Source organism: Eumetopias jubatus, unplaced genomic scaffold, assembly GCF_037043125.1.
Source record: "Eumetopias jubatus isolate StellerSeaLion01/CBP00866 unplaced genomic scaffold, mEumJub1_p1.0 scaffold_2, whole genome shotgun sequence".
NCBI classification, from domain to species: Eukaryota; Metazoa; Chordata; class Mammalia; order Carnivora; family Otariidae; genus Eumetopias; species Eumetopias jubatus.
Window position 1 is genome coordinate 160,534,968 of NW_028274808.1, and position 27,541 is coordinate 160,562,508.

The following is a 27,541-nucleotide window of genomic DNA, read 5'->3' on the forward strand; positions in this document are numbered from 1 at the left end:
ACTTTCCAGTACAGCACAATGAGAAAGAATGGACACGACCCAAACACGCGGGAGTATTTGACCAAACTCTTGTCAAAGTTCAAAATATGTGCACTCTTATTCCTGTAGTTGATGATCATCTTTTGGGTGGCCCATTTCCGTTTTCATGTTGATTTTTTGACTTCTTTTTCATGCCACTTAAAGCATTTCCTGTGTGGTTCCAGTGCCTTCTATCAGCCTTGAGGACACATAGCAGCTGTGTATGTTTCCCTGAAATTGGGCTAGAAACAACTTCATCCCCTTCTGCACTCTCTACCTTAGCCTTCTGTGGTCTCTTCTGATGCTCAATAAAATGTTATGATTTCTGAGTGTTTTCACATTCGGGGCATTTTACTTCAACCTCTGGACCAGAGTGTTCTTTCAGGCATATGAGCGCAGTCCGGAAATGTAAACATGAAGCTGACCTAGAGAGAGCTTGAAGTCAATGTGTTTTCTTTTTGAGATAAGGCTATGCTCCTACAAACAACCTTGGACTTCATTTGGTAAAGAAAAAAGATGGAACGTGGTTTAGGAATGCCCCGCCATTTCCAAATGCAGCAGGTTTCCTGTTAAGTTTCCTCATGTGTCTTTATGTTCTTATGGAATGCCTGAAGTCTTTTCATTTACTTTCCAAAATGAACAAAGTCGAGGGGGCGGTGGGTGAGGGAGGGTGCAGAATTCTTAAGCGTGCACCTAGTGCACACTTCTGTTCGCACTGGTCACGCAGGCTTGCCGGTTACCCGTGCTCACGCCTGCCTCCCCGGGCCTGGGGACTCCACGAGAGCAAGAGCATGTCCTTGAGAACTCTCTTGAAGGTCTCCTCCACACCCAGCTTACTACCCAGCTCAGAGCTGATACTCAAAACATATCTATTGAATGATTCCAAGACGCTTCCAGATATTAATCAGGAATGTTAAAACCTCCATTATTTGAACTCCTATCCCAAAGGAAAATACATAGTGTGATAGTATTCCACTGGTTTGAAATATATATATAATTAAATAAAAGAGCACTATTAAAACAAAGCCAAAAGACCCCTGAGAGGAACTATAGCTTTCATTTTCTAGGTGGACTGGGCTACACGGGAGACCAAATGAATTCAGTACAAACACATGTAAAGACAGTAGCTAATATTGACTGAGCACTTACTGTATTCCAGGTACAACTGTAAGAGCTTTATGTCTCATATCTCATCTCATCCTCACAGCAATCCTAGGAGGTAGGCTATTGTTATTCTCCTTTTACAGATATGGATTCAATCACTGGCCCACAGCGGCGGTGGGATTCGAACCCAGGCAGTGCAGCCCCAGAGCCCACGTGACCGCTAAGTGACTGACTGAGTGGATGACGTGCATACGGACGAACATGTTCTCTCACCACAGTAAAAATACAACACACTCAGCAGCTCTCATTTCTTCTCAGATGATTTAGTCGAAGGCTCTGATGTCCTACATTTTCTGAGTTTTAGAGAAAGCTGCGGAGAAAGATAGGAGAAAGCCGTTAGAGGGTTAACTGTTTTTCTTCTTGTCCCGATCTGACAGAGCATTTTATTTTTTTCAAGATTTTATTTATTTATGTGACAGAATGAGAGAGGGAGAAAGAGAGAGAGAGCACAAGCAGGGGGAGTGGCAGGCAGAGGGAGAGGGAGAAGCAGACTCCCCGCCGAGCAGGGAGCCCGAAACAGGGCTCAATCCCAGGACCCTGGGATCATGATGTGAGCTGAAGGCAGATGCTTAACTGACTGAGCCACCCAGGCACTCCCTGACAGAGCATTTTATAAATCACTGGTCTAATAGAATTTTCTTAATTCATTTTATTAAATTAATACAATTTATGTTTCTTAGGGCATATTTCTTTTTGAGTTCCTCTAGGCATTTCCCAGATAGTACCCAGTGGTTTTTCCCACCCCAATGTGAAGATGTTAAAGGTAAATATTATTGCCACTAGGATGGATGGTAAACAGAGGCATAAGGGGCAAGGTCCCTTGCTCAAGGTCATGTCGGTCACCAGAGTGGGCAGCGAGCCCTGGCCTTCTGAATCACAGCTCGGTTCCTGCCCACTGGTGGCAGAGTCTCAAGTCCATTGCAAGTGGAGTCTTTAGGTGGCCATGAAAACGAAGATGAGCTGTGTTACTCTCTTTCAGGTCTGTGGATGGCTCCTAGAAGATCTTGATTTTCTCCTGAGGACATTCCGTTTTCCTGGGCCAATTTCCTGTCAGACCATCTCCCCCGTTGACCATGAGCCAGCCAGACCCCGCCTGTCACCCTGATCTCAGCCCTGCTCCCCCGTGTGTGGTATGTGGCCAAGCCCACTCCCCCGAGGAGAACCACTTCTACACCTACACGGAAGATGTGGATGATGACCTCATATGCCACATCTGCCTGCAAGCTTTGCTGGAGCCTCTGGACACTCCCTGTGGACATACATATTGCACCCTGTGCCTTACCAACTTCCTGGTGGAGAAGGACTTCTGCCCCGTGGACCGCAAGCCGGTGGTGCTGCAGCATTGCAAGAGGTCCAGCATTCTGGTCAACAAGCTCCTCGACAAGCTGCTGGTGACCTGCCCGTTCTCGGACTACTGCACCGAGGTCCTGCAGCGCTGTGATTTGGAGCAGCACTTTCAGACAAGGTAGCACCTCCTCATGGGCCAGCCCCCCTCAGCCGTGTCCTCTCAGGGACAGCTGGGCTCGCCTGCCTCCCAGGGGCAGCGTTGTCCTCGGGGGCCGGGTGCTCCACGACATGCCTTTCCTCTGCCTTCTTCTTTGCAGCCGAAGAAAGCAATCGCCCAAGGAAAACCTTCTAGGTGTTTATCGCTATGGTTCAGTGTGAGAACACAGGATGTCATAGAGTTGTGGTGTGTAGGTATGGGGAGTAGGGGGTTTATTTTATGGTGGTAACACTCACATAACATAAAATTTGCCACTTTAGCCACTTTTAAGAGTAGAGTTGAGCGGCATTAAGTACATTCACACTGTTGTGCAGCCGTCACCACCATCCTTTCTCTAGAACTTTCTTCATCTTCCAGAATTGAAACCATACCTATTAAACCAAAACTCGCCATTCCCTCCTGTCTGGCCCCTGGTAACCACCATGCTACTTTCTGCCTCTATGAATTGCTCTAGGAACCTATTAGAAGAGGAAGCATACCATATCTGTCCTTTTGTGGCTGGCTTATTTCATATGTGTGCATTCTAAAATGTCAAAGATACTGGAAAGATCTGAGGAGCATCTTTCTCTGGGGCTCATGGCCCCCAGAAGATTTCCTGGCAGGCACTGCTTATCTTTTCACATCAGAAAAAAAATGTCTCCCAATTTGATCCATTATTAAAATGTCCTCTGTAGGGGAATTGACGAAGGCCAACTCTTCTTTGAGGAGATGCGAGGTATTGCCAGCAAAGTTTTCAATGGAGAAATGTAGAAAACTGTTGTCTTCCGGTGATTTTTCTAAGTTTTTGGCCAAGGTACACATGGGTGGCAGAGCGATGGTGTCACCACCTCCGCTGGTGGCCAGCATCATGCACTCCACCTGTCTGCCTCTTAGGTTGTCCACTTACATTGTCATGTTCCTGGGCATTCCCCCCGTGGATGGCCTCAGGACAGCCCTGAATCTCGTTTCACATGAGGTACTCTCTTAGAACATTTAAGGTGCTTAAGAGAGGGTGAACAATAATACCATAATTATTCATAAGAGGAAATGTGGAAGCTAGTGTTTACTTTGGTTCCTGTCATGACAAGGGCAAGAGGTAGGTGCAGGTGTTTTTTCTAAAGGTCACATACCTCAGGTTGTGAGTCTGAGTCTTTGTTTTTCAGATTCTCTGACGTGGATTTGCATCCAGGGCAGTGGCTGGGCCTTAATGCTTAGCACTTGTTTTCCATGCTAATTATGTCTGTGAACTTGCTTTTCAGCCCCAGGATGTTGAGTGAAAGGCATCTAACCCAAGTTTGCAGGTTGCCTCTGACCCTCTGTTGTTGGCATCTGAACTAGGGTACCCCTCTTCTCACTGCCCAGGAGATTTGGCCAGAGGAGAAGGGGGTGAGGGAGGCTGTTTGTGACCTTTGTTGGAAGTTTGGCCCAGCAGGGGGAGAGGTACTGTCTGCAGGGAAGTAGGTCTAGGGCAGGCCAGAGAGAGGCGGATGCTGACAGGTGCTGGGGCAGAGCCAGGGCCAAGGCCAGGGCCGCACTGGCTAGGGGAGGCGAGCAGTGGTGGAGGACAAAGGCCCTGGTAGAGCTCCCTCGCCCATCACATGCCCTGCTCCCAACATTTGCACCCTCTACCTTGGTGTTTGGGGCTGTATGAGTTTCCTATTGCTGCTGTAGCAAATGATTGCTACTCGGGGCTTCAAATCACATAGATGTGTTATCTTACAGTCCAGAGGGTTAGAAGTCCAGCATGGGGTGCACTGGACTGACATCAAGGAGTTGGGAGGGCTGATTCCCTCTGGTTCTAGGAGAGAATCCCCTGCCTTGCCTTACCTAGCTTCTGGAGGCTGCCTGCCTTCCCTGGCTTGTGGCCCCATTCCCCATCTTCAAAGCCAGCAGTGGACCATTTTCCAGTCTCTCTGCCTGTCTCTGTGTTTCTCTTTCTGTGTCTCTCTCTGTCTCTCTGTTTGTCAATCTCTTTGTCTCTCTCTGTCTCTCCCTCTCTCTCTTTTAAGATTTTATCCATTTTTATTATTTGAGAGAGAGCACGAGTAGGGTAGGAGGGAGAAATAGACTCCACACCAAGCCGAGAGCCTGATGTGCGGCTCGATCCCGAGACTCTGGGATCATGACCTGAGCGGAAGGCAGATGCCCAACCAACTGAGCCACCCAGGCACCCCTCTCTCTTTCTGTTGGTCTCTGTCTCTCTCTCACTCTCTTATTTCTGCTTTCATCATCCCATCTCTGTCTGTGGTTCTGGCCTTCCTGCTGCCCACTTGGTAATTACATTGGACCCAGTTGGGTAATCTACAATCATTTCCTCATCTGAAGATCCTTAATTTAGTCACATCTGCCAAGTCCCTTTTGCCCTGTAAGGTGACCTATCCACAGGCCCTTGGGATTAGAAGGTGGCCGTCTGTGGGGGCAGGCGTTGTTCTGCCCACCACAGGAGCTCCGTAGGGGAGGGAAAAGAGAGGGGAGAGCAAAGGAAAGAAATGCGGGTGGTCTCTGGAGACAACGTGAACGTAGCAGCTTCTCCTCACTTCCTCATTAAGAACTGATTGGGGCCAAGACTATCCTGAAAACTGGGGAGAAGATGGCATATGGATCGGAGGGTGAGTTCACAACAGAAGTGGGGCAGAAGAAGAGCCAGAAAGAAGCAGTTGGGTCCTCTGGGGTCTCCAGGGGAGAGAGGACACTAGCACCCCTCAGCTGCCCGGAGTGGGAAGGTCATTCACCCACCCACACAGGCGTTGTGGCCCACACACCTCAAGGAAGCCCAGGGAAAAGTCTGGATGAATCCTCAGCTGATAATGATATGCACAATAGAAAAACAACAGTGAGGAAAGAACCCAAAACTAATTGAAATCACCTCTTCACACTGAGGCCTCAGAGTTTCTCACAAGCACCCAGCAGCAGCTCCCTGTGAGGGGAAAACTCCCACGTAAGGGAGGTGTAGGTCTCAAGACCGGCTCTTGGTCTGCGCCACACATCAGCTTCCTAAGTAGGTCGAAACCAACATTTCCAAAAATATGTTGTATATATTAGTCATCAAATGCTTAAGATACACTCCTTCCCCTCCCACCCTGTGGGCGTTTGATTGGCAAGGATTCAAAACTTGGAGCGAATCCAGCACCTGACTCTGGAGCCCTGTTAGGTGTCGGGCCAGCAACTGGGCCAGCGGACCATCTCTTCCCCTATCCCTCAGAAGGGAGATGAAGATTAAGTTGTTACTACTCTGGAGTCCCTTTAACTGGGAACCACCAAGAGGTGACCAGGAAGCAAGGGTTTTCCTTACATCTCTATAAGAGACCTCCAGGTTGGTGGCTGCAGGTACCCGAGCGTGGTCACACATTTGTACTAGAAGATAGCTTTCTTTGTAAATTTTGCATCTCAGTTTTGGTATTTAAAATGTAATGAGTTTTAAAAAATATTATTTGCCTTGTGGCAAAAATGGAATGAATATAAACTAGGCAGGCTCAGGGTCTATCCAGTAAGGAGACTTAACTACAATTCTGGTTGAAGACCACCATGTGACCAATGTGGGTCCACACACTCCCTCCCAGCGGGTCCCAGTATCCGAACAGTCCCGGGCTTCATGGAGAACTGCAGACTTAGCTTTCTCCACCTGTGGAATGGGAGCTTATTTCATTTGGGCTCCTTGAATACAGAGCTCTTCAGAAATGAATCACATTTAGAATGTTGCCATTGTCCCTCTAGAAAAGAAGACGTGGTAGAGAAATATTTTTCCTCTCAGCTGAGGTCTCTGTTTATGACCTGTCCATAGGTCCACACTCATCCTAACTGTTGACCCAGAGATGCAAGCAGCCTCGTCTTTAAACAAACGCTGCCTGTTTTCTCCAGAATTCATGTCATTTGTAAACATTGTTGTAAACATTGTTATCTGGCCGCTTGAGCCCCTGAGTTGAATGTAAATCCTTAAGTAAAACATTTAGGACTGATTGTGATTGTGCATGACTGGCTGGACCAGCAGCTCCTCGTCCTCTTCAGACGAGGGGGTTCTTCCATGAGAGTAAGCCTGAGCATGTGAGCTAATGTTTGGAATCTTCTGGCTACTTCCATTGACCTCCGTCCTCTTAGATGCTTGTGGACTTCCATCGCATAGGTCTCCTGCAAAGAATTCCCACGAGGGTGACAGGCTTGTTGAGTCGAGGGACAGAGAGCCTTCTTAACCAAAGGACATTGCCAGGAGACATGGCATAGTTGCTGTAGGGCCAGTCCGATGCATCACTCTTGACCCAGAGCAGTGAGAGGGTGTGTGGGAGGAAAGCCTTCACTTCCTTGATCCTCAATGGGAGTGGTCTGAGGCTCAAGACTACATCTTCCTTGTGTAATAGCATCATCCACATGTGTAATATTTATCAAGGATCTTCAATAGGCCTGGCCCAGAATGAAAGAAAAATCTATACACACCATGATTTCTGCCCCTGAGAAAATGACCTTTGAAGAGTGGAGAAGTTGAAATCACGTGCACATTGAATTGTTTCATAGGATAATTCCCTTTGCCCTTCAGTTTCTATCTTGTGGAAGATAATACCTATGGGGGATAATAAAGCGGACCCTTAAGCTACTAGCAGGAATAAAGAGATCAATCATTGTTCAGTGTTTTGAAAACAACCCTGAATGAAAATGTGTATAATTGGCCCAAGACATACCTGACTGAAGGCTCCGGGGGTTTTGTTTTGTTTTAATTAATTTTGCACCCCCAAGTCCCCGGAGTTTCTTCTCCAAAGACCTACCCCAGAACCTCTCTTGACCTTTACTTCTCGCAGGTGACCCCTTTCGTTAGTGTGTTCAGTACAACACAAACACAGTTACTGTCTGTGGTGCAGGGAGGATTCTGCTGCCAGAGGAAAGGTCTAGGGGAGCATTGCTCTGTGGAAAAACAGGTAGGTTACAGGTCTTGTTGGTCATGTCAGCCAGGCTCCACATTTTCCCTATAACTGTGTTTTGACATACATACTTCAAGTGACATTCCAATCCTGAGCCCAACTTTTTCCTGGTTCCTACCTGGCTGAGAGCTGCTCTTGACACTCTTCTGGGCACAGAAGAAATGAGGCAGTTGTCCTGCCTTGCCTTCTGGGAGAACCACTGAGTTTCTATCACGTTCCAAGCAATTTGCTAAAGAAACAACATTCTCCAGGGCACTCATGCCCTGAAATCTTCCTTACCTTTTTCCTTTCTTCCTGGACATTTGTTATCCATCCGTATGAATGTTTGACCCCTGCTGTGGCTCTTGGCCCGTTTGAAGTCCTGAAGTCCTTTGGTTTTGTTTTGTTTTGCTAATTTGCTTCTGATCAAGAAAGATTGGTCCAAAAAGTTGACTCATTAACCGAGTTGAATTCTAGTTCCTTCAACAAATATTTATGAGTATCTACTGTGTTCTAGGCACTATGATGAGGATACAGTGCAGAACAAGACCAGTAGAGCTCCTGCCTCCCAGGAGTTCCTTGTTTAGTGAAAAGAGGCAAGAAAAGAGGAGGTAATGGGTGATATCTGAGATGACATTTAAAGTTAGATAGAACTTAGGCAAAGGGTACAAGGTTTAGGGTTAGGGCTATTTACTAGCAATGTCGCTACAGAATATGACCATTGGGATTCTATCCCCAAGGGATTGTATTAGGATTGTATTTGATGGCAGATATTAGAAAATTCAAACTGAATTGGTTTAACTTTATAAAAGTTTCATTTTTCTTATATAACAGAAAGTATAGGGGTAGGAAGTCCATGACTAGTATGATGTTATCATGATGCCATCAGGAATCCAGTCTCTTTCTGCTTTGCAGATTAGCTTTCATCCTCAATTTTGTCACCTCTTGATCCCAAAATGGCTACTCAAACTCTAGCATCACATCTAAGTTCCAGGCAGAAATAAGTTCCAGGTAGGAAGAACCAGTGGGAAGGGCAAATCGACAACATGCAAACTGAGACTTTTGCTTTAAAAAACTTTCTGGGATGTCTTACCCACTAATTTCTGCTTATACCTCACTGGCCAGTATTATGTTATATGGCCACCCATCTGTGAGAGAGGCTAAAGTGCATTATTACCACCACGAACTAAACCTAGGTTCTGTTAAAAGGCAGAAGAGAAGGTCAGATCTTGGGTAGGCAACCAGCAGTTTTTGCAGTAGTGACAGAAGTAACAACAAAATTCCTTCGTTTTTATATTGCATTCATATCCATTAGTGAATTTTATGCAAGGAGGTAAAAGGGCAAGCAAACATCCTTTTTAAAAAAAATTTTTTTTATTGTTATGCTCATCACCATACATTACATCATTAGTTTTTGGTGTAGTGTTCCGTGATTCATTGTTGGTGCATAACCATCCTTTTTTTGTCATCGAGACTTGGAGAAGCACTCTGACATGTCCAAGATTATCAGAACTACAATCTAGCACACTATGAAACCCACAGCCTTTTTTTAGACACCATGCTTTTCCTGAGCCATGATCTATCCAGCAGATCCTGGACACTTGAGAAGAGCATGTCCCAGGACTCCGTGAAACTCCATATTCAGGAAAAGGCTGTAACATTTCATGTCCCTAACGGTGCGGGAGGAAAGAAAAGAAGAGAATAACAACGCCTCTTGGAGATAGGTGCTGGGCTGCCTGCTGGGCTCCTTCACTGTTATGAGTGGTTATTATTCATTATTATTATTAACAATAACAATTTTTATAATGATAGCTAACACTCATTGAGCCTTTTGCTCTTTATAGGCATCATCTCGTTCCACCTTCCTAACAACGCTATGAGTAAGCACTGTTATTATTGTCTTTCTTTTACAGAGGAAGAGACAGAGGTTCAGAGAGGTTAAACAACATGCCCAGTGTCACACAGCTAGGATGCGGCGGAGCTAGGGTTCAACGTCATCTGTTTGATTCCAGCAGCTAAATACCAAACCTAACTTCCTTTGTGCAGCTATTTCATTTTACTTCCTTTCCCCCAGCCCTGACTCACTCTTGCATACTAGGCTTACAAGGAATGGAATTCAAATGAGAGCCTCAACAAAACTATAAATGAATACATGTCCTGCTTTATCAAGATGGCTTATCTCTGCCCGAAATTGCAGCAGTTAAACCCGTACATTCTAAGGTTCTACTGTGCTTACACTCTTTCAGGCCCGCCTCAGGTAAATTCACTGCTCTGAGGCCAAATTCCTGTTTCTACAGCTCATTGCAATTGTTCTCAGCTCACGGACTTCTCCCGGGTCTGCGTCCTGGCCGGTCTAGTTTGCTGGAATTGCTTGGGTGCCATTAGTGAAACTATCCATTTAAGCCATTTCTGTTAAGATTGAGGCCTTGAGCTGCAAAGACCCAAATGGATTCTAGCCCTCTTTTTTTTTAAGATTTTATTTGTTTGTCCAAGAGAGAGTGCACACAAGCAGAGCATAAGCAGGGGGAGCAGGACACAGAAGGAGAGGCAGGCTCCCCACTGAGCAGGGAGCCCGATGTGGGGCTCGATCCCAGGACCCTGGGATCATGACCTGAGCTGAAGGCAGACGCTTAACCGACTGAGCCACTAAGGTCCCAGATTCTAGTCCTCTTGAAGATGGGGTAGAAGGAGGGGAGCCCCGGGGGCTTCTGGGGGCATCACAGAGTTTAGGCATGCAAAGAAGTCCTAATGCGAACGTAGAGAGCATGGGCTAGAGTCACTAATCTGTACGCTGCAAGTGCTAATGTGGCCCAGCCCCCCGCGGGACCCCCCAGCAGGTCAGGCATGAAGAGAGCTCCACTTCAGAGAGGAGGTGGCTGAGGCTTGGGGGATTACATGAAATGCCCAACATCCCACAGCTGGTGCCAGAGCTTAGTTCAGCCACTCAGGGGAGGAAGAGGAACAGAGAGACTTCCCTCCTTGCAGAACCAGAACCTGAACCTGGTTTGGACAGAACTCTAGGTCTATCAAGGCTCTCTGCTATCCTCAAGGAGAGCGACACAGCCTAATCTTGCAAAGGGCCAGTTGTCCAGATGAGTAGAGAAGCTGTCACTTCTCTTACAGCCGCCAGTGTAGTGAGGCCAGAGATAGGTAAAACATCCTAAAGGCAAGTTCTAAATATACACTCAGGCGCGGAGCTGGTTCATGTTTAACCCTCCTCTGTCGCAATATCTGGAGACTCACTTCGAGCTCCGATCTCCAGGCTGTGTTCCAAGGATGCTAATTTCTTAGAGTGTCTTCCTCTAGCAAACTGGGGGACAGCTCTTGATGATTTGCCTATCTGCACAGTGGGGTCTGAATGTGCCATGCCCGTGCCCTCTCCCCACGCAGCTCAGCTTTCAGCCCATCTGCTCCCGGCCGGTGATGTCAATGTACCAGCTGCTTCCCAAGAACCAGTCAGCATCCTGCAGGAGGGGCAAGTCCCTCTCCCGGGCATCAGCCTGCTTGCTCTCAGCCCGAGACCTCTTGCCAACCGTGGTGGGTCCCTCTGGTCTTATATCTCCCATCCGAGAAGCAGAGGGCACGACCCTCTTCCAGGCCTGTGACTTATCAGCGTGGCTCCATCCCAGGGCTCCACATCTGATGCCTTCTCTCTGCTGATTGTGGGGATATGGCCAGGTTTGTTTCAGGGAACTGAGCTGGGCTGGGCCCCTGCAGCTGACAGAGCGAAGGTGGCCAGGAAGAAAGCAGCCTCCTGTCGGAAAATGAAGGCACTTCTGCTGCTGGTCCTGCCTTGGCTCAGCCCTGCCAACTACATTGACAATGTGGGCAACCTGCACTTCCTGTGCTCAGAACTGTGAGTCCCGCCATAGCGCTGCCTGCCTGTGTTTGTGTGTTGGGTGTGTCGGGGGTGGAACCGGAGTCCGTTCCCTGGCTGGTATGTCTGTTTAGAGGAATCAGTCCCTCATGAGCTAGATGCACTCGACAAAGCACGCAGCCAGCCAGCAGTCTCGAGTGACATGCTTAGGTCTGTGACTTAACAAAAAAACACACACACCATCTTACGGATGCTCCGCTTTCCCAGCGAGGCATTTTCTTCCTGCTTCTGTGCCAACACTGCCTTTTTTTTTTTTTTTTGTACTCTACTTTTTCTCAATAGATGTGTCTTCTCTTCCTTCCATAAATAGAACCAAAGAGCAATTACGAACCAAGCTTGCAGACACAGATCTGCAGCCCCTGTCAGGCATTTCTAGTTCCTTTTACTGGGAACCCAGTCTTCGTACCTGAAAACACATACAGCCTCAGCACAGCAGAGAGGTCACCCTCTGTGTAAAACAATAGGCATCCTCTGGAGCTTGGGGTTTGACCATTTTTAAACGTATGAGCGAGCAGAGAGAAGTGGGCAGGGAGCCCCCACATCCCATCACCTTGACTGCTTTGCCACATTTGCTTCGTGTATTTTATTCAGGTGGTTTGGAGTAAATTGCAGTCATGACCTTTCGCCCCTAAATACTTCACTGTGCCTCTCAAAAAAAATGAATAAATAAAGACGTGTTCCTACGTGACCTATGTCCATTTTACAAAAGGAAATGACTCACACACCCAAACTCTACAGTGGTGTTTTTCTGGCTCCTTTTGTTAGTAAGCTTGGAAAGAGTATTGCAGGTGAATGTGAACAGCTTCTGGCAAACAGAGGAAAAAGTGCTGAGGTGTGTGTGCCTCAGTCAATGCTGGGAGCATTGACACAAAAGTGTGTTCCTCCTCACTCACCTTTTGGATGCGGAAACCTCGCAAGGGCTAGCTTATGTGTAAATTCTTGTCGGTGGGCAAACGAGAAGCATTCTGATTAGAATTCATAGAGCCCAGCCTAGAACAGCTCCGTGGGTCGTACAGAGATAGAGGTAACCCTCCAGAATGTGTGGTGATAACCAGGACCTCCTTTATAATCAGCCAGACTGGCCAATGTGCATAGCACAGTAGATGCTCAATAAGTTCTTGATAAACAGAGGAGAGAACAAGGGACCTAGGTCCTTGGAGGCAGACGATTCCCTTTGAGGGCCCTGCATTTCAGGATTAGCTGGTCCCATCTTTTTCAAATGTAACCCCCCTCAGATAAGAAGGTTCAAAGGGGAAGTATCTGGCTTAAGCCTGAGTGGTGAGCATCTCTTGGGTAATAATGGCATATGGAAGCTTTTCTAGAAAAATATACAAGGGCAGAGCTCCTTGGGATCGTGGCAAGTCTCCTTCTTCTCCCTTGATGGTGTCTCTGAAATCTGGTGCCAGAGCGCTCCTCCTCCGCACGCTCACCGCCACCTGCTGTCCTTGTTGGTGGCCGGGCTCCTCTCCTAGGGCTGCTGCAGCAGTGACCGCATGCTCGGTAAGTTAAGGCAACGGAAATCTCTTCTCTCATAGTTCTGGAGGCCAGGGCCTTGAAATCAAGGTGTGGGCAGGGCCACACTCTCCAGGAAGGCTGTCAGGGAGAATCCTCCCTTGCCTCTTCCAGTTCCTGGTGGCTCCAGGCGTGTCTTGGCTCCTGGCCACCTCACTCCGATCTCTGCTTTTGTCGCCATATGACCTCCCACTGGTGTCCTTTCCAATTCTCTGTCTTTTCCTCTTCCTATAAGGACACTTGGCATTGGATTTAGGGCCCGCATCATCCAGGATGATCTCCTCTTGAGATATTTAGCTGAATTACGTCTTTTTCTAAGTAAGGTCACATTCACAAGTTCCTGCTGGACATCTCCTAGGGGACCACAACTGAAGCCACTGCGGGTGCTCCTGAGGAGCTCTCCACTAATTTACTTTCATTTTTATGGTCTAATTAAAGGAAGGCTCTCCACACTGGCTTCTCAATTTTCTTTTCTACAAGTACGTGAATCAAGGCCACTTTTCTGTTGAGTTAACTGGACACAAGCAGGCCATTCTTTCCAAAATGTGAAACAATCCAAGAAGCCTAATGCCAGGAAATTGCCAGGATGGCATTCCCAGACTAATGTGCCAGAACTTTCTGGAAGCCTCAAGTCACTGGGCATGATTGATGAGAGAATTCTGTGTGGCTATCACCTGATGCTACTGGTGTGATAATGAACTAAGCGGCAAATTGATGACACATTTCAGGTACTGTGGCAGTGCTTTGAGCAATACAGGCGGTAAAAAATTTGGCATGGTACCAGCCCTCAAGGAGCTGACGATCCAATTGAGACGATGAAATTTATACACCTCAGAAATATTAACAATGAGCCAAGGCATAAGGGCATATGTCTCTAAAAAGTAGGATAGGCAATAAGTTGAGAGGAGGTGGAGTTTGCCCATTTCCATGAAATTGGTCGGGGAATGCTTCTAGGGAAGGTGGTGGTTTGAGCTGGATCTTGAAGTCATTAGAAAAAGTTTAGGCAGAATCACGGATGGGAAGAGAAAGCACTTCAGGCAGGGTAAAGGGCACTACAGAGGTTGCAAGGTGGCTGTGGTTGTCACCAAAGCCTTGAGAAATGATAATGGAGAGCAGTAAATGGGACTGCTGGGTCCCTTCACCGTTCTTGGAAGCTAGGGCCATGGGATGGTGGCTGCATGTTCCTGAGACAAAGAGACACTTTTCTCACTGCCATAGGCCACTGGGATCTCGAAGGCAGGCAGAGCTGAGTGGACTCACTAGAAAGTGCTGGGAAGCCATGCTTCCTCCCGCCCCCCCTTGTCTGAGCTTTGGCGCCTTGGCCTTGGGGGAGCTTGACCTGTGTCCACCGTGCTCCCAGCTGCAGAGACCCTCCTGGATTTTCCTTCCTCTCAAAGGCAAAGGCTCTCTCAGTCTGAGTCCTGTTCTCACAGAGCCCAGCTGGAAAATTGGAAGTAATCCTGTAAATAGTGTCAGTTACAGTGTGTGGCCCTGGGGGCCACAAACTCCAATGCCTACAGGAACCGGGCAGGGGTTATTTCAGAATGTGAGTCATTCAGGTATAAGATAAAAGGAAGTGGTGAGGCCTCTGAACAACTGTAGTGTGTGTGTGTGTGTGTATGTGTGCGCACGTATGTAATTCAAGTGTTTTTAGACATTACATATAATTTAATATATATTATTGTTTAAATACATATGATATATATGATACATATTATATAAGATATGTATAATGTCTAAAAGCATCAATTTAAAACAAAACAACTCTCCAGCAGATCACTTCTGCCTGCCCAGTTTGGCCTTCAGACTCAACAGTTTATGACCCTGGGCAGCTCCATCTTTAAACACGTCCATGGTCACCTAGTGCCTTGATGCGGAGGGCAGTGAATCCCACAGAAGCAGCCTAAAACCAGAACATTTGACGTGGAATCCCAGTCCATAGGTTAGAGGCAGGGCATCTAGGATTGCTCTCAGGGCCGGCAAAGAGCACCCCATGACCGTAAAGGGCCATGCTCTCTTCCCCCATGAACCCTCACCCCCACCCTTCCACAAACTCTGAATTTCCTAGACTCCAAAGCGAATGTGGAAAACAGACTCTCTGTCTCACAGAATGAACATGGATAAGGCCTTCTCATCCTTCTGGGCCCATTTGCTGCCCTACACATGAGGAGACATATAGGTGAAGTCTCGAGAACAGCATGGGTTCTGAGGACCACACGAGTGAGAACTGAGGGCTGGGTTTGTTTTTTTCAATGCAGATATTTGGGCTCTGAAATCTGCTAAAACAAAAATATTTGGCAGGGGCATCTGTTTTCATTCTGAAGCTCTCCAGGTGATCCTTATGGGACCACCATCTTCATTCTTAACAAGCTCCCCCAGTGATCCTTACGGCCCCTCCATATTCATGCTTACAAAACTTCCCAGGTGATCCTTATGGGCACTGCAATAAGAGAACTCTTAGCTCCAGCTTGCATGTCAGCGCGCCCTGACTTCCTCTGCGGAGAACCAGCACTCCACCCTCCAGGTCTGCTCTGTGTCATCAGCGGCTTACCTGTCCGTCTCCTCGACCTGGTGAGTCCTGAGGGAGAGCTTGAGGGATGTCCATTTGTGCACACCCAGCTTCTACACCCTTCACGCTTCGATTAAACCGAGCGCTGTGAATTTGGCTCCTATCTTGGCCAATTGCTACATATATTGCAAGGTCTGATAAAGAAGACCCTGGTTTGGTTTCTGTGGAAGGGAGCGTTGATCCTGCTCATAATGATGCGAGCCAGCCTCGTCTCTGGTGCTGCAGAAAGCAATGGTCTTGCTCTCCTGAGGCTTTGGTAATGTCTTTCTACGTACTTTGCTTAGCAAGAATGCTAGGGAAAAACCTTAGAGTCTGGTGGCTGGTGAGATGCGGTTGATGGTACACCCCCAACTCTCAAGAGCCACTTACAGAAAACTGAAAAATTCTGTCCCTTTTCCCCCACCTTTACCGTTTCTAGCTCCTCTCCCGCTCCCAGTACTTCTCACTCCCACGTTCTGCGCTGCTGGATGCTGCATCCACACCCGTGGTGGGAGTTCGAGCGTGCCCCGAGCCCCGCTTTGCAAAGCAGGAAGCTGCCCTTTGCGTTTACAGCCTCGGGGAGGAATGCGCGCCGCGGGATGGCCAGTCCCCCAAACCACTGCTGCTCCCGTTGGCTGTGTGACTTCTCGGGAAGCCAGGACATGGGCTCTTGTTACAGTCTGTAGCCAGAGATTTTTGCTTCATACGTGGCAGATCCGTGGACAGTTGTTTGTGCCAGTATCTGGAGGGAGAAACTCCACTCCGACCCCTGTCGAGACAGCAGTTCCAAGCAGGGAAGGCTTATTCCCCCTGGAATTCTGTGCACGGAGAAATTAAGATGAGGGACTCGGATTTCGTAACTTGAACCATTGAGGGCTATGGGCAGATGAGGCCTCCTGGAGGAGTTGCCAAGAGTAGCAGGAGCTCTGTGGCAGCCTTGTGTGTGTCCTCCCTGGGAGGTGGGGTAGGGCCCAGGCTTCAGAGACACAGAACACCCACCGAGTGTCTTAGGTCCAAGGACTCCAACCACCCACCACTTCCCTAGCAGAGCTTTCTCCGACCAACCTGCAAAACACACTTTCTGACAGACTGCACCACCTTCCTGCAGCAAAAACATTCACTTTGCAGGCCAAAGAGCATCTTAAATCACACCTAGCTGGGCATTCCGGGCACTCAAGTGAAGATTGCTTGCCTTAGTTTCGTGTGGCACTCATTTGGCCCTGCTCCAGCTTCTCGGGGTCCCTTTCTCTAGGTCAAGGCCCTGCAGCAGCACTAGCCTTAGTAACTTCTCTGCTCCTTGCTGACTTCAGCCAGACATGCGCTGGGCATTGGGCCCTGAGCCATAGCCTGGGAGAGCATCCTCTTCAAAAGCTTTGTGCCGCGTGGAGCTCTGCGTGAGGCCCATCTAGATGGATGCCGTTGGGCTCTTTCTGGCATGAGGGAGGAGGGGAGGGAGCACAGCGGGATTACCTCAGCCCCCATTTCCTCTGCACTTCACTGTGTTAACTACTCCCGACACTTTCCAAGTTTAAACCAACAGGGTGAGCTTTATGGATTTGCCAGTAAACACTTTCCAAGTTGGGTCTCCAAGAATTTGCTTCTTTCTCATCAAAACAGAAAAGGAAAAAAAAAAAAAGTTGCTGATCTCTGGATTTTTCTTGTCCTATGTTTTGAGAATCTCAAGTCAAGTTTGGATTAAACCCGGAAGGAAGGAGGTAGAGTTTACAGAGGAAATGGGGTGAGGTGGAGAAATCCTTTTCCAACGGAGAAGAACAGGGTCCAATCTGGGGGGACCAGAGCCAGGGACCATTCAGGTTCAGTGACTCTCTTAATGTCTTCCGAAGCATTGCCGTTTAGCACATGTTTAATAGAGCATTTTTCCTTAAATCTACAAACGTGTGTATTTGGAAGGAAATTGAAGCCGCATGTTCCTGGTTCATTTATACTTATCAAAATGTTGCTTCATAATCATTCTTTGATGTCCAAATTTCACAGGGATCCAACTTAACGGTCTTATTTATTTTCATTGAGAATCGGCAAGTTCTCTTTTGCAAACAGTAAAGCAACTCCAGTCCCAAACCATTCACTTTCTGATCTAACATGCAAACTCTGGCAGTTTCAAGATCCCACCCAAATGCTTGGCCAATTGTGTTTGTATTTCTTTGGGTTACATGATTCAGTCAGGTGCATGACCAACGAAGTGAGGATTTCTTTCATGGCAGGACTCCTTCAGTGATTGTTTCATGTTTGGTTGACTTTATTTTCCTTTTAACTTCTTATAATGAAAATCCCAGTGCAAAAGTAGAGAGAAAAGTAAAATAAATCTCCCATGTACCCTATCCCCCATCTTAACGATGCATGGGTGTCTCGTTTCATCTAGATCCTTGAACTGTTTTGAAGCAAATCTCAAACACCCTATTTGATTGGTAGACCTTTCAGTATTTATCTCTAAAGGGTAAAGATTCTTAACCATAACACTAATATCACACTAGAAACAATTAACTATAATTCCTTAATATCAAATATCCAGTCTGCTCAAATTTTCCCCATGTCTATCTTCTCTTAAGGTTGTTTGAATCATGAGCTAATAAGGTCTACACTCTGCAATTGGTTGCCATATCTCTTAAATACACCCTCCCTTCCCACTCTATCAGTGCAAAAAAGAGCTCTTGAGGTAAATTTTGAGGCATACAGCTTTGGCAAACTCCAAATACTAGCCTAGTCACTGGAAAAGGAGAAAAAGAAATTATATTAACTTACTACCAAGTTGAGGGAAATGTAAAGGCAAGATCCAAAATAATCTTATGAACGTAACCAGAATGAATGGGTTTTTTTTTTGATCTTGTCATCCAGATCTTTGAGGGGAACTTGAAGAGAATGGGAGAGTATCTTCTCCTGAGGGTGATAGTCTTCCAACTTTTTGGTCACAGACCTATATCAAGAAGGAAATTGGTCCATATGCCTATCCAATGTAGAGCTATCTGCTTACACCTATATTACTATATTCTGCCCGTTAGAAAACCTCGCACAAATACTGGTAAAGGATGAAGTCTACGTAAGGGTTCTGTTGCATCCTCCCCACATTCCTCATGGGTGCCTGCACTTTGGAGACCGCCACAGAGTTACAGGCTCTCAGGACTCATCTTGCATTAGAACACCACCCCTTCAAAATAAACAGTAAATTTCCCACTGCCCGTCTGTGGGATTGGCCTTGGAAGGAATAGGGCAGGAAATGGCCCATGTTTGCAGGCCAACAAAAACTTGTGGGCCAAAGGACCAGACATCTTTTCTTAGTCATTCCCCCCCCTTTTTTTTTTAGACTATCACTTCCTTGTGTGGCCCATGTGGACCCTACTCTCCCAGCTTCCTCCACTCTCAACCATACCTGTTTTCATAAACCTCCCTCACCTGCCCTCCGCACCTCCCACCAAGAGTGGGGCTGGGGAGGAACCAGGGTTGTGAAACCTTGATTTAGAGTTTGAGGAGTCCTCTTCTTAAGACCCAATCATGAATTCATACTTGCTAGGTCCTCAGACAAGTCCTTGGAATGCTCCTGCATGCCTTGAGGTATAATCATCAGTCTTACAGTCTGTGTGTTCCCCCACTTTCTACCCCCCACCCACTTCTCTATTTCTGTATGGAGCCAGCTCTCGGAATTCTGGTGCCCACTTCTTTTGTGTTTAACTCTTGCATATCCAAAGCTAAGAAGAGTGTTCCCAATGCCCCATGGGCCAAGGAGGTACCTGTGGCCCCTTCTCCATCCTCTTCTTCATTAGCATTTCTGTCTAGAGTAAGAGAAGGAGAAGCCAGGGCCCCAAGACAATGACTAAGTCCCTTTGTCATCCCGAGAACCATAATCAAATGGCCCACCACGGTGAATGTTGGTGGTGAGAGAATTTGGTGACTAGAGACACGTGCTCTGGAGTCAGACTGACTCAGCTTTCTATTCGGTCTCTACCAGCTGGGCAACCTTGGGCAAGTTACTTAGCCTCTCTGAGCTTTTCTCCTTTTATAAATGGGGATAACAACCCCTACCTCACAGGCTGTGGTAAGTGCTGAATGAGATTATGTAAAGCATGTAATACAGCTCCTGGTACATGGCAAGCCCTTTAAGTATAGATTTTAATAATAGCAGCAGATACAAGAACATATTTCATCAATTCTAAAATACTTAAGATGTAGCCTGCTCTGAGATATTATCAATGACACTGTCCAAAGAGCGTGGGCAGTATTTTTCTTTCTTGATAATCTGTAAAATAATGGCACATCCTGCAATAGAGAGTCTTTGCTGTCATGAAATTTGACCATAAAGCTCCATCTACAATAAGCACAGATGGCCTGAAATCAAGAAACCATATAGTCCTTTATTTTTTCTCCCCTCCCTCACTGAAGAGGCAGGTAAGTGGCTGAGCTGAGAGAGGGTATCCAGTGTCTCATGGTAAAGTCGAGAGAGGACAGAGCCATTTGTCGGTGGGCAAGGACCACTCCTCCCACGTGGCTCTACTCCCATGGGTGGGTCCTTTATCACACCAGCTTCTCTCCCCGGAGTCTCCCTTAGACACTTAGCTCTCTTCCTTGTTACCTTGACACTGAAGCTCCTACTTCCTTCCTCTTTCCTGTCCATCTTCCCCCTCTCCCAGTTTGAAGAGGAAGGCCCGATCCAGCATGTTATTTGGCTGGTGGAGTCTGCGACCCAGAACCATCCTTTTTTTAGAGCGCAAGGAGGCCATGGAGATGATCTGGTCCAATTTTCCCATTCATATAGAAGAAACTGAGGCATAGTAATTTATCTGAATGACTCAGCCCTGTCAGCAACAAACTGTGACCTCAAATACTTCATGACACTTTTGGGGGAAAATAATGCGTTCATTTTAATGTAGCCTCAGGAAACCATAAAGCTGGAGCTAGTTATTAAAATTTTAAACTGCTTCAGGCAAAGCAATGGCATAGATGTGCTAAATGATGCACCTGACCACACACATCACCTATTAGGAATTGAGTGTCCTCTGAGGGGACCTGACCAGATGGGCATGCTCAGAATGCTCTCTCAGGAATTCCTTGGCCTGTTTGCAAACTGGGGGCCCTTTGACAGTAATAAGGCTTTGCATTTGAACATGGCATTCCAGGGGTTTCATGTACAACAGATGGCAACCGAGCGGCAGGGCTGAACCCAATCATGAAGCAGTTACAAGCTTCAGCTTGTAGTAATTAAAAATGTAGCCTCTGAAGCCACTCCGATCTGAGTTCAAATGCTGGTGCATCGCTTACCAGCTATGTAACCTTAGATTAATTCACCTCAGCTGGGCCACAAGTTCTCTGTCCTTCAATCAGGGCTCTTAATGGTAGCACGGACTTCGTGGGGTAAGAATGAAATACACGCATGAGGCACTTAGTGGACACCTGGAATATCATAAGTGTGTTGTAAACAGCTGTGGTAATGGTAGATGAATGACCTCCCTTGAACTTCACCGCAAACGCTGTGAATCCCCATCCTCCTGATGAGCGAGCTAAGACTCCTTGAGGTTAGGGAAGCTCCCCTCAATGATCCAGCCAGCCTGGAATCCAGGCATCCTGATTCTAGGACCAGGGCTGCCCCTACCCCCTCACCCCCACTGTATCTCCCTTTGTTGCTGTGAAGATGGTGTTACTGGGGGTGGGTGTCAAGTTGCTGCAGGTCTTTAGAATTCACTAGGGCCAGATTTGGGGACCGTGATGGACTCCAAACCAGAAAAGCAAACTGCTTTATAGATGAAATTTTTCTGGGCAAAATATTTGTGTAGTTTCTCTGGCCAGTTAAAATTACCCTGAAGATGGAGCTTTCCAGCAGGTATAATTATTTTTTTTCCCCACTAAAATAGGCACAAGAGGGCTCAGCCAAAAAACCTCTTTGGCCTCATGAGCTTCTTGATGAATGAAGAGACCGTCAGAGGGATTCTCTTGTGAATGCATCTGCAATAGCCCTTTTCTCCAAAATGCTGCGTTGTTTTGTTTTTTTTTTATAGAAAAACATCTGGGCCAACATCAGAAGCAGAAACCCCTTCTCCCATGACACAAACATGTGAGGATCTGAGGGGTCATCAGGGAGGTGCGGGTCGCGTAGCATGGTGAGCGCGAGCGTGGACCGCGGAGCCAGCCAGACCCTGGCTCTGTCACTTACTAGATGCGGGTCTGCCTTAACCCCTCTGAGCTCAGCCTTTTGGTGCTGGTAGGGGCTACGTGAACTCCTGCGTATACAGCCTCTGTACCATGCCTGCACATGAGCATTAGAGACCAATGGTAGCTGGTTTTGCTTCCTCCTTTGCTACTCTGCAAGCCAACTTCCTTTCTCTGTTCCCTGCATCCTTTTTCCTCTTCAGAAAAGAGCCCCGTGTGGCACTAGGCAGTGGTGGTGGTGGTGTCTGATTACTGGAGGCTCTTTCTGGAGGAATCCCCCCTTTTGGCCACCTCTGGTTCTACTCGGGATGGCAGCCCAGCCTCATTGGAGAATTAGAATTCCTTTAACGTCACAAAAGAATGATTAAACACTTGAGATATGCTGACTCTCCGTAAAAAACCCCCAAAACACTTATGACCTGCTTCAGAGAATTTAAAACTCCAAATGGTAGCTAGACAGGAATGGTGTCTGGGGCTCAAAAATAGAACCGGGGAGGGTCAATGGAACTAAGAAAAGAGTGTTCTAACTTGAATTGTTTCTCCGATGACAAAATGACCAGACAGCTTAGGCTATTCTGTGAGAAATGTGGTCAATTTGATTTTTCTTTTAAATCCCTTATCAGTTGCTTAGTATCATTAAGAAAGCATCAGGGTGACAAGTTCTCAACTTTTCACCTGGTTTCTTTGTATATCCATCTCCTGTTACTTTCTTGACGTGGGGGCGGGGGGCGGTTGGATTGAGACACAAAGGAGTGCAGTGGCTTGGTTCTCCTTCAGCTTCTTGGTCTATTTAACAAAGGCGGGGCATTTCTAGTCATAAAATCAGTACATTCCAGAAACAGATTGCTTTGTTCAGTGGAAGGAAATCAATGTTCTGAAAAAAAATCCAGCAAGCTCTCTCCCACTTCTTAGAATTCTTTCCCTCTAAGTGCTTTGTTTTAGAAGTGCTTTTTCTCTTTTCTTTTTTTTCCCCCAAACTTAGCCACCTACCGCTAGATGAATTAGTAAAAAGAAAGCACTCACTCCTGGGAAGCACATAATTTAATATCAGGTATTTATCAAGTACCTATGAAACATCAGGCGTGTTCTAAGGCTCTGAGAATCCTGCAGTAAACGTATGTTCCGAGAGGGCAGTAAACAAACATCTGGCATATCAGTTGGAAATAAGTGGTATGAAGTAAGACAGCATCTCCTGACCCTGGTTTATTTATAGAAGAAGGCCTCTGAGAAAGTGGCATTTGTGCAGAAACCTGAAGGGAGCAGGGGAAGGCTGTGAGGACTTCTGATATGGGAGAGCCTGACTTTGGAGTCGGGCTGGCCTGTTTGCACACCTAGATCTGACACTGTCTTGCTCCATGTCTCATTATGCGGCCTTAATCTCTCTCCTCCATTCTCTCATCTGTAGAGTATGAGTGAGGATTCCTACAGCCCAGGATTCCCAAGAGTGGTAAGACCCGTGGAAAAGGAGCTGGTGCCTGGGCAGGCCGGCTGAAGGGCCAGTACCTGCTACTTCCTCTTTAGCCTTGGCTGGATTATTTCTGAAGGAGGTTGGGATGGAACTTTCACCTGGTTCAACATCACTCTGGGTCACATGCTCCCAATGTAGTTCTAAATGAGTCTCTGATACCAAAGGCCTCCTTCTCCACACAATGCCCGCCCCCCCCCCCCCGCCCTTAGCTTCGGTGTGAATTCATGTTTAATTTTCTCATCCCTAAATTGTGTTGCTTTCTATGTTTCTCCAGCCTGTTCAGACCTGTTTTTGGTGGATTCTGTTTGCAGGTGTGTCGGGCTGACCTGGTTTTCTTCCTTCCTCCGGTCTCAGGTCTTCTGTGGCGCTCCCCACCTGAGTGTCCTCCATAAATTTCACGACACCTTGCCCTGGGTCTTCCATGAGGGTAGTGAGTCAGGGCATTGATGTGTTGGCAGATTAAGATCCCCCCTCTGAAACACCTCTCTATGACTAGGCCTAACACCTCATTTGTTTGGGATTTCCATCCATCTTCAGCCTCCATTTTGAATCTTTGGACTGATAGAGAAAATCTTTCCCAAGACCCAGTGCACATTCGGCTCAATGCCCTCCTCCCTGTAGCATTACATTCTTAACTACCACAAGAGCAGTATTAAAGTCCTCAAGATAATCTCATAAACTTGTCTATGGTACTTTAAATGCAGATCGTTCTTTGTTTATTCATCCCTGGTATTCTGACCCTTCTAGATTTTGCTCCCCTAATACTTACTCCATAACCAACAACTGCATGTATCCTACACTAATTTCTCTCTACCCTTTCTGATTTCTTTCTATATCACTATCACATGCTGTTGGTCTTTTTCCAATCTTCTGACATCCCCCTGTGTGCAAGGTAATTTTTCAGAAATAATTATTCATCTTTACTGCACCGTTGTTCAGTAAGCATGTTAGTCAAATTCTCTTATCCCCTGAGGACATGTGTCATCTGGAGCAGCTGATTTATGTATGTTTGTGTCTGCCAAATATTCCTATCTTTTATGTCCAAACTGATCCATGTGAGTTTATAACTCTCAATTTCACTTATTTATGCTTACATTTTTAAAGGAGTTTAGCATTTTATGTCTTAACATTTTTTTTTCGGTGTTGGCCTCTTTTAAAAACCTAGTAGATCTGTGTTCTTTTAAGCTTCTTGGCCTGTTCTTTATGACGCAGGGTGAGCTTACAGATTCTAAAGCTATTGCTAAGTGCTAAATTCTTCTGTTTCAACTTGTATATTTTTTTCTCTGAGCTGAATTGATACAATCCATTGTCTGGGCACCCTATTCTTCAGTATTCAGAACTGTTTGGTGACCCTAAGTCTCTGACATGACTGACTAGGTGTCCACTTCTGCCATTTGATCTAGAGACTGGAATTAAAGAATTATGAACTATAAATTTCAGGGAATATTCATATTCAATGGAATATGCTGATCTGCTTTTTAGAAACCATACTCAAGTCGCTCAACTTCCCGAAGTGTAGAATTTTCCACTCTGCTTATAGCTTGGTCCTAATTATTCACTCTTTTTTCCCCCAGGGAAATAATTTTATTCAACCCAAACTATCTTTGTAAGATAACCTTGCCAAATCAGCATGATTTTAGAGAGCTTTTTTCTGAATTTATTCAGTTGCTATCTGTATCCTAACTTGGGTCGATCACTCCATCCACCCACTACAGAACCCTGAAGTCACAGCACACATTCCTGCCGTTTATTTTTAGACTATACTCCAACGCCCTTACTTTACTAAAGACAAATGTTTGACCCCAATAAGCAAGGACATGTAAATCTGCAACCACTCTCTGCCCATGACTACTCCAACAGAAAGCTCTGTTTATAATGCAATAACCCTTACTCTTAACAAGCTTTACAAGCAATAACCCTTATTCTTAACAAACTTTACAAGCTGGTGCCACTTGACTTTGAAGTTGGTATTGAAGTACATTCGCGTGAAGCCCCATTGTCATTTGGAGCTGTTAGCAAGAACAGTGTAGTTGCTGAGCCAATTTTATTTTATTCAAATGGCATTAGATTTGGTATTGATTAGTAACCCAAGCAAAAATAACTGGAGCATCTGAAAACTAAATTTCCAGTCTTAACCATGTGGCCAAGTGAAGCTTTGTCATGGATGCCCCATGCAAGGATGCAGAAATTAAATTCTATTTGCAGCCATTGCAAAGAGAGAACAGTTTACAAGATGTTGTTGCTGTTTTCTGAAAGCCTACTTTTTAACCTTAAAAACTACAGTAAGCAGTTTTTTTTTTTTTATAGCATCTGTTTAGGTAACAGCAGTCCGGTATTTGGTGACTTATGTATACATTTACTCTAAAGAGCTCAGAGCAGAAGTTAAACCAGCTGGAAAGGAATCGTTTTCTGCAAGTGAAAGAATGTTTGTGTGAATCCCGTACTATAAGAAGAGAAATTCCAAAGCTCTCAAATCTTAAGAGCCATTGGAAAAGGAGGGACTAGGAAACCTCCAAGGAATTTGTCAGCCCAGACTACTCAGTAGGTAAATACCTATATACTCTAGCACTGTCCGCAGAGGAGAAAATAACTTCCCTACTTGTTGAGATTCTGCAGGATTAGAGGACCAGAAGGGGAGGAAATATGGCTGGGGACCTTCTGGGAAGAGAACAAGGGGGCACTTCTCTAGTCCAGACCCTGGCCCCGGGCATCTAGCAGCTCCCCTTGGCGGAGGGCTCTTGTGGTCCTGTTAGTGCCGGAGGGAGCCCTTGGTTTCTGTAAAGCACCAAGAGCTCCTTTGATGGAGCAGGATGGTTACGTGGCTGATCTGATGTTAGGCAGGAAATCTACCTTATTTAAAGTGTGGTTTAAACAAAAAAAAAAACCTTCAAGACTGATTCAGTCCTTGGAACTGACCCCACTTCCAGTGGGACCGAGCTGATTTAGTCCCCTTTCTGGATCCCTTTCAACCACTCAGATGTCCCGGACTTGGACTTGGCCAGGTACAACTGTCTGTGCACGAATGTTAATGGGCTGTTTGGCTTTGCGCTCTCTGATTACTTCCAGAAGTTGCAGAACATCTTGTCCCTGTTGAGGGTCTTCAGTTACCTCCCCTCCCCGCCCCCCGCCTCCCTACCCAAAAGGGCCCCTGTGTCCGTGCACTCATGTTCAGCCTCTCCTGGCCATGAAAGTAATGAGACTGGACCCTAATGGCAGCTGCATTTTAAATCTGTGTGTAGTGTCCCCAGTGAGCTGCGCACCTGCAAGTTTGAATCACAGCCTATGAATCCCAGATGCATCACGTAAGAAGCGGGTGATGTGGGGGAGAGCTTTTAACCAAACACATGCTGGGATACGAGGCTTAAGCCATCTGGCAGAGAAGCAGATCAATGGACTTTTCTAAAATGGAAGACTTACTCAGATCGATTGGACCGGAGTTGCAATTTAGTGGTTTTCCAGAGATGAATCCTAGTCCATTCAGAAAAGAAGCCTAGGGGTTCTGATCCCTTACCCCCACATCCAAGTATGCATGTGCTTCCTCCCTGCACTCCCCTGGAGTTGGTAGGAGCCCCCAGAGCAGCAGAACTATAAGGAGAGGCTGTTCTAGGTAGCAGAGGACAGGGCAAGGCGGAAGGGTTTTCCTGTCACTGCTGATCTGGGTCCCTGAGGCTTGAAGATGAGGTCCCACTCATCCCAGGGGTTTTGTGGGAATCTAGCGGAACGGGGCACAGATAAAACAGGCACAGTGGTGTCCCACCCAGGGGCGGTCCGGACACCCAGCCTTCAGGCTTGTGTGTGAAGCGTGTTCTCTTACTGCGTGTTCTCTTACTACGTGTTCTGAGTGTCAGGCTTGGAAGTGGGTTCTTGGGATTTTTGCTGTGGTGGAGGAGGCAGCCATGGTGGTTTTCTTAGGGGACATTTATATTTAGCCAATGGCTGATTGAAACCAATTGCTATGCAAATTTCTTTACATACTTTGCATCCTTAATATTTCCCATTCCAAGTGATCATAATTAGAGAAGCAGTTACTAACAGTAGCCAAGCCCTACCCAGCCTTAGGATACTCTTGTCTCAGCGGGTCACTGACTTCCCCACAGCATCATCCAGAAAGAAGGGACTGGATGGGCCAGATTGTCCATTTAAAGAGGAAGAAAGAGTGATGTTCATTGAAAGCTTTCTCTCGCCCCACCCCACCCCCTTTTTTCAAAGACCTCTTCCTTGACCTCGTGAGAGGGTATGGTCCTAGACTCCTGTCGGATGGGGAGTAGTGCAAAGGAAGGTGCCCAGGGCTGTCCACCGGTGGGGGGCTCAGGCAGTACTGAGAGGCTCCTGAGTCTGAGGGCAGAGCCAGTGTTTGGCACAAAGTGTTGGGTTAGAGTAAATAGAGGGAGTGGGTGGGAGAACACTAAAGGAACCCAAAAAGTGGCCACAT

The 27,541-nt window shown here is 46.6% G+C and overlaps 1 protein-coding gene across 3 annotated transcripts in view; it reads left to right on the forward strand.

Annotated features, from left to right (window-relative positions):
• Positions 1 to 2,255: 2,255 nt before the first annotated feature.
• The window catches only part of LNX1 (ligand of numb-protein X 1), a 98,662-nt gene continuing 73,376 nt past the window's right edge, over positions 2,256 to 27,541 (forward strand). For 2 of the 3 annotated variants that reach the window (XM_088021159.1, XM_028100643.2), the window contains exon 1: positions 2,256 to 2,647. In XM_088021159.1, coding sequence (XP_087877285.1) covers positions 2,256 to 2,647 — 392 coding nt within the window. Of the gene's footprint in view, positions 2,648 to 11,315; positions 11,408 to 27,541 lie in introns of those variants that run through there. The other variant, XM_028100644.2, reaches the window with a different exon arrangement.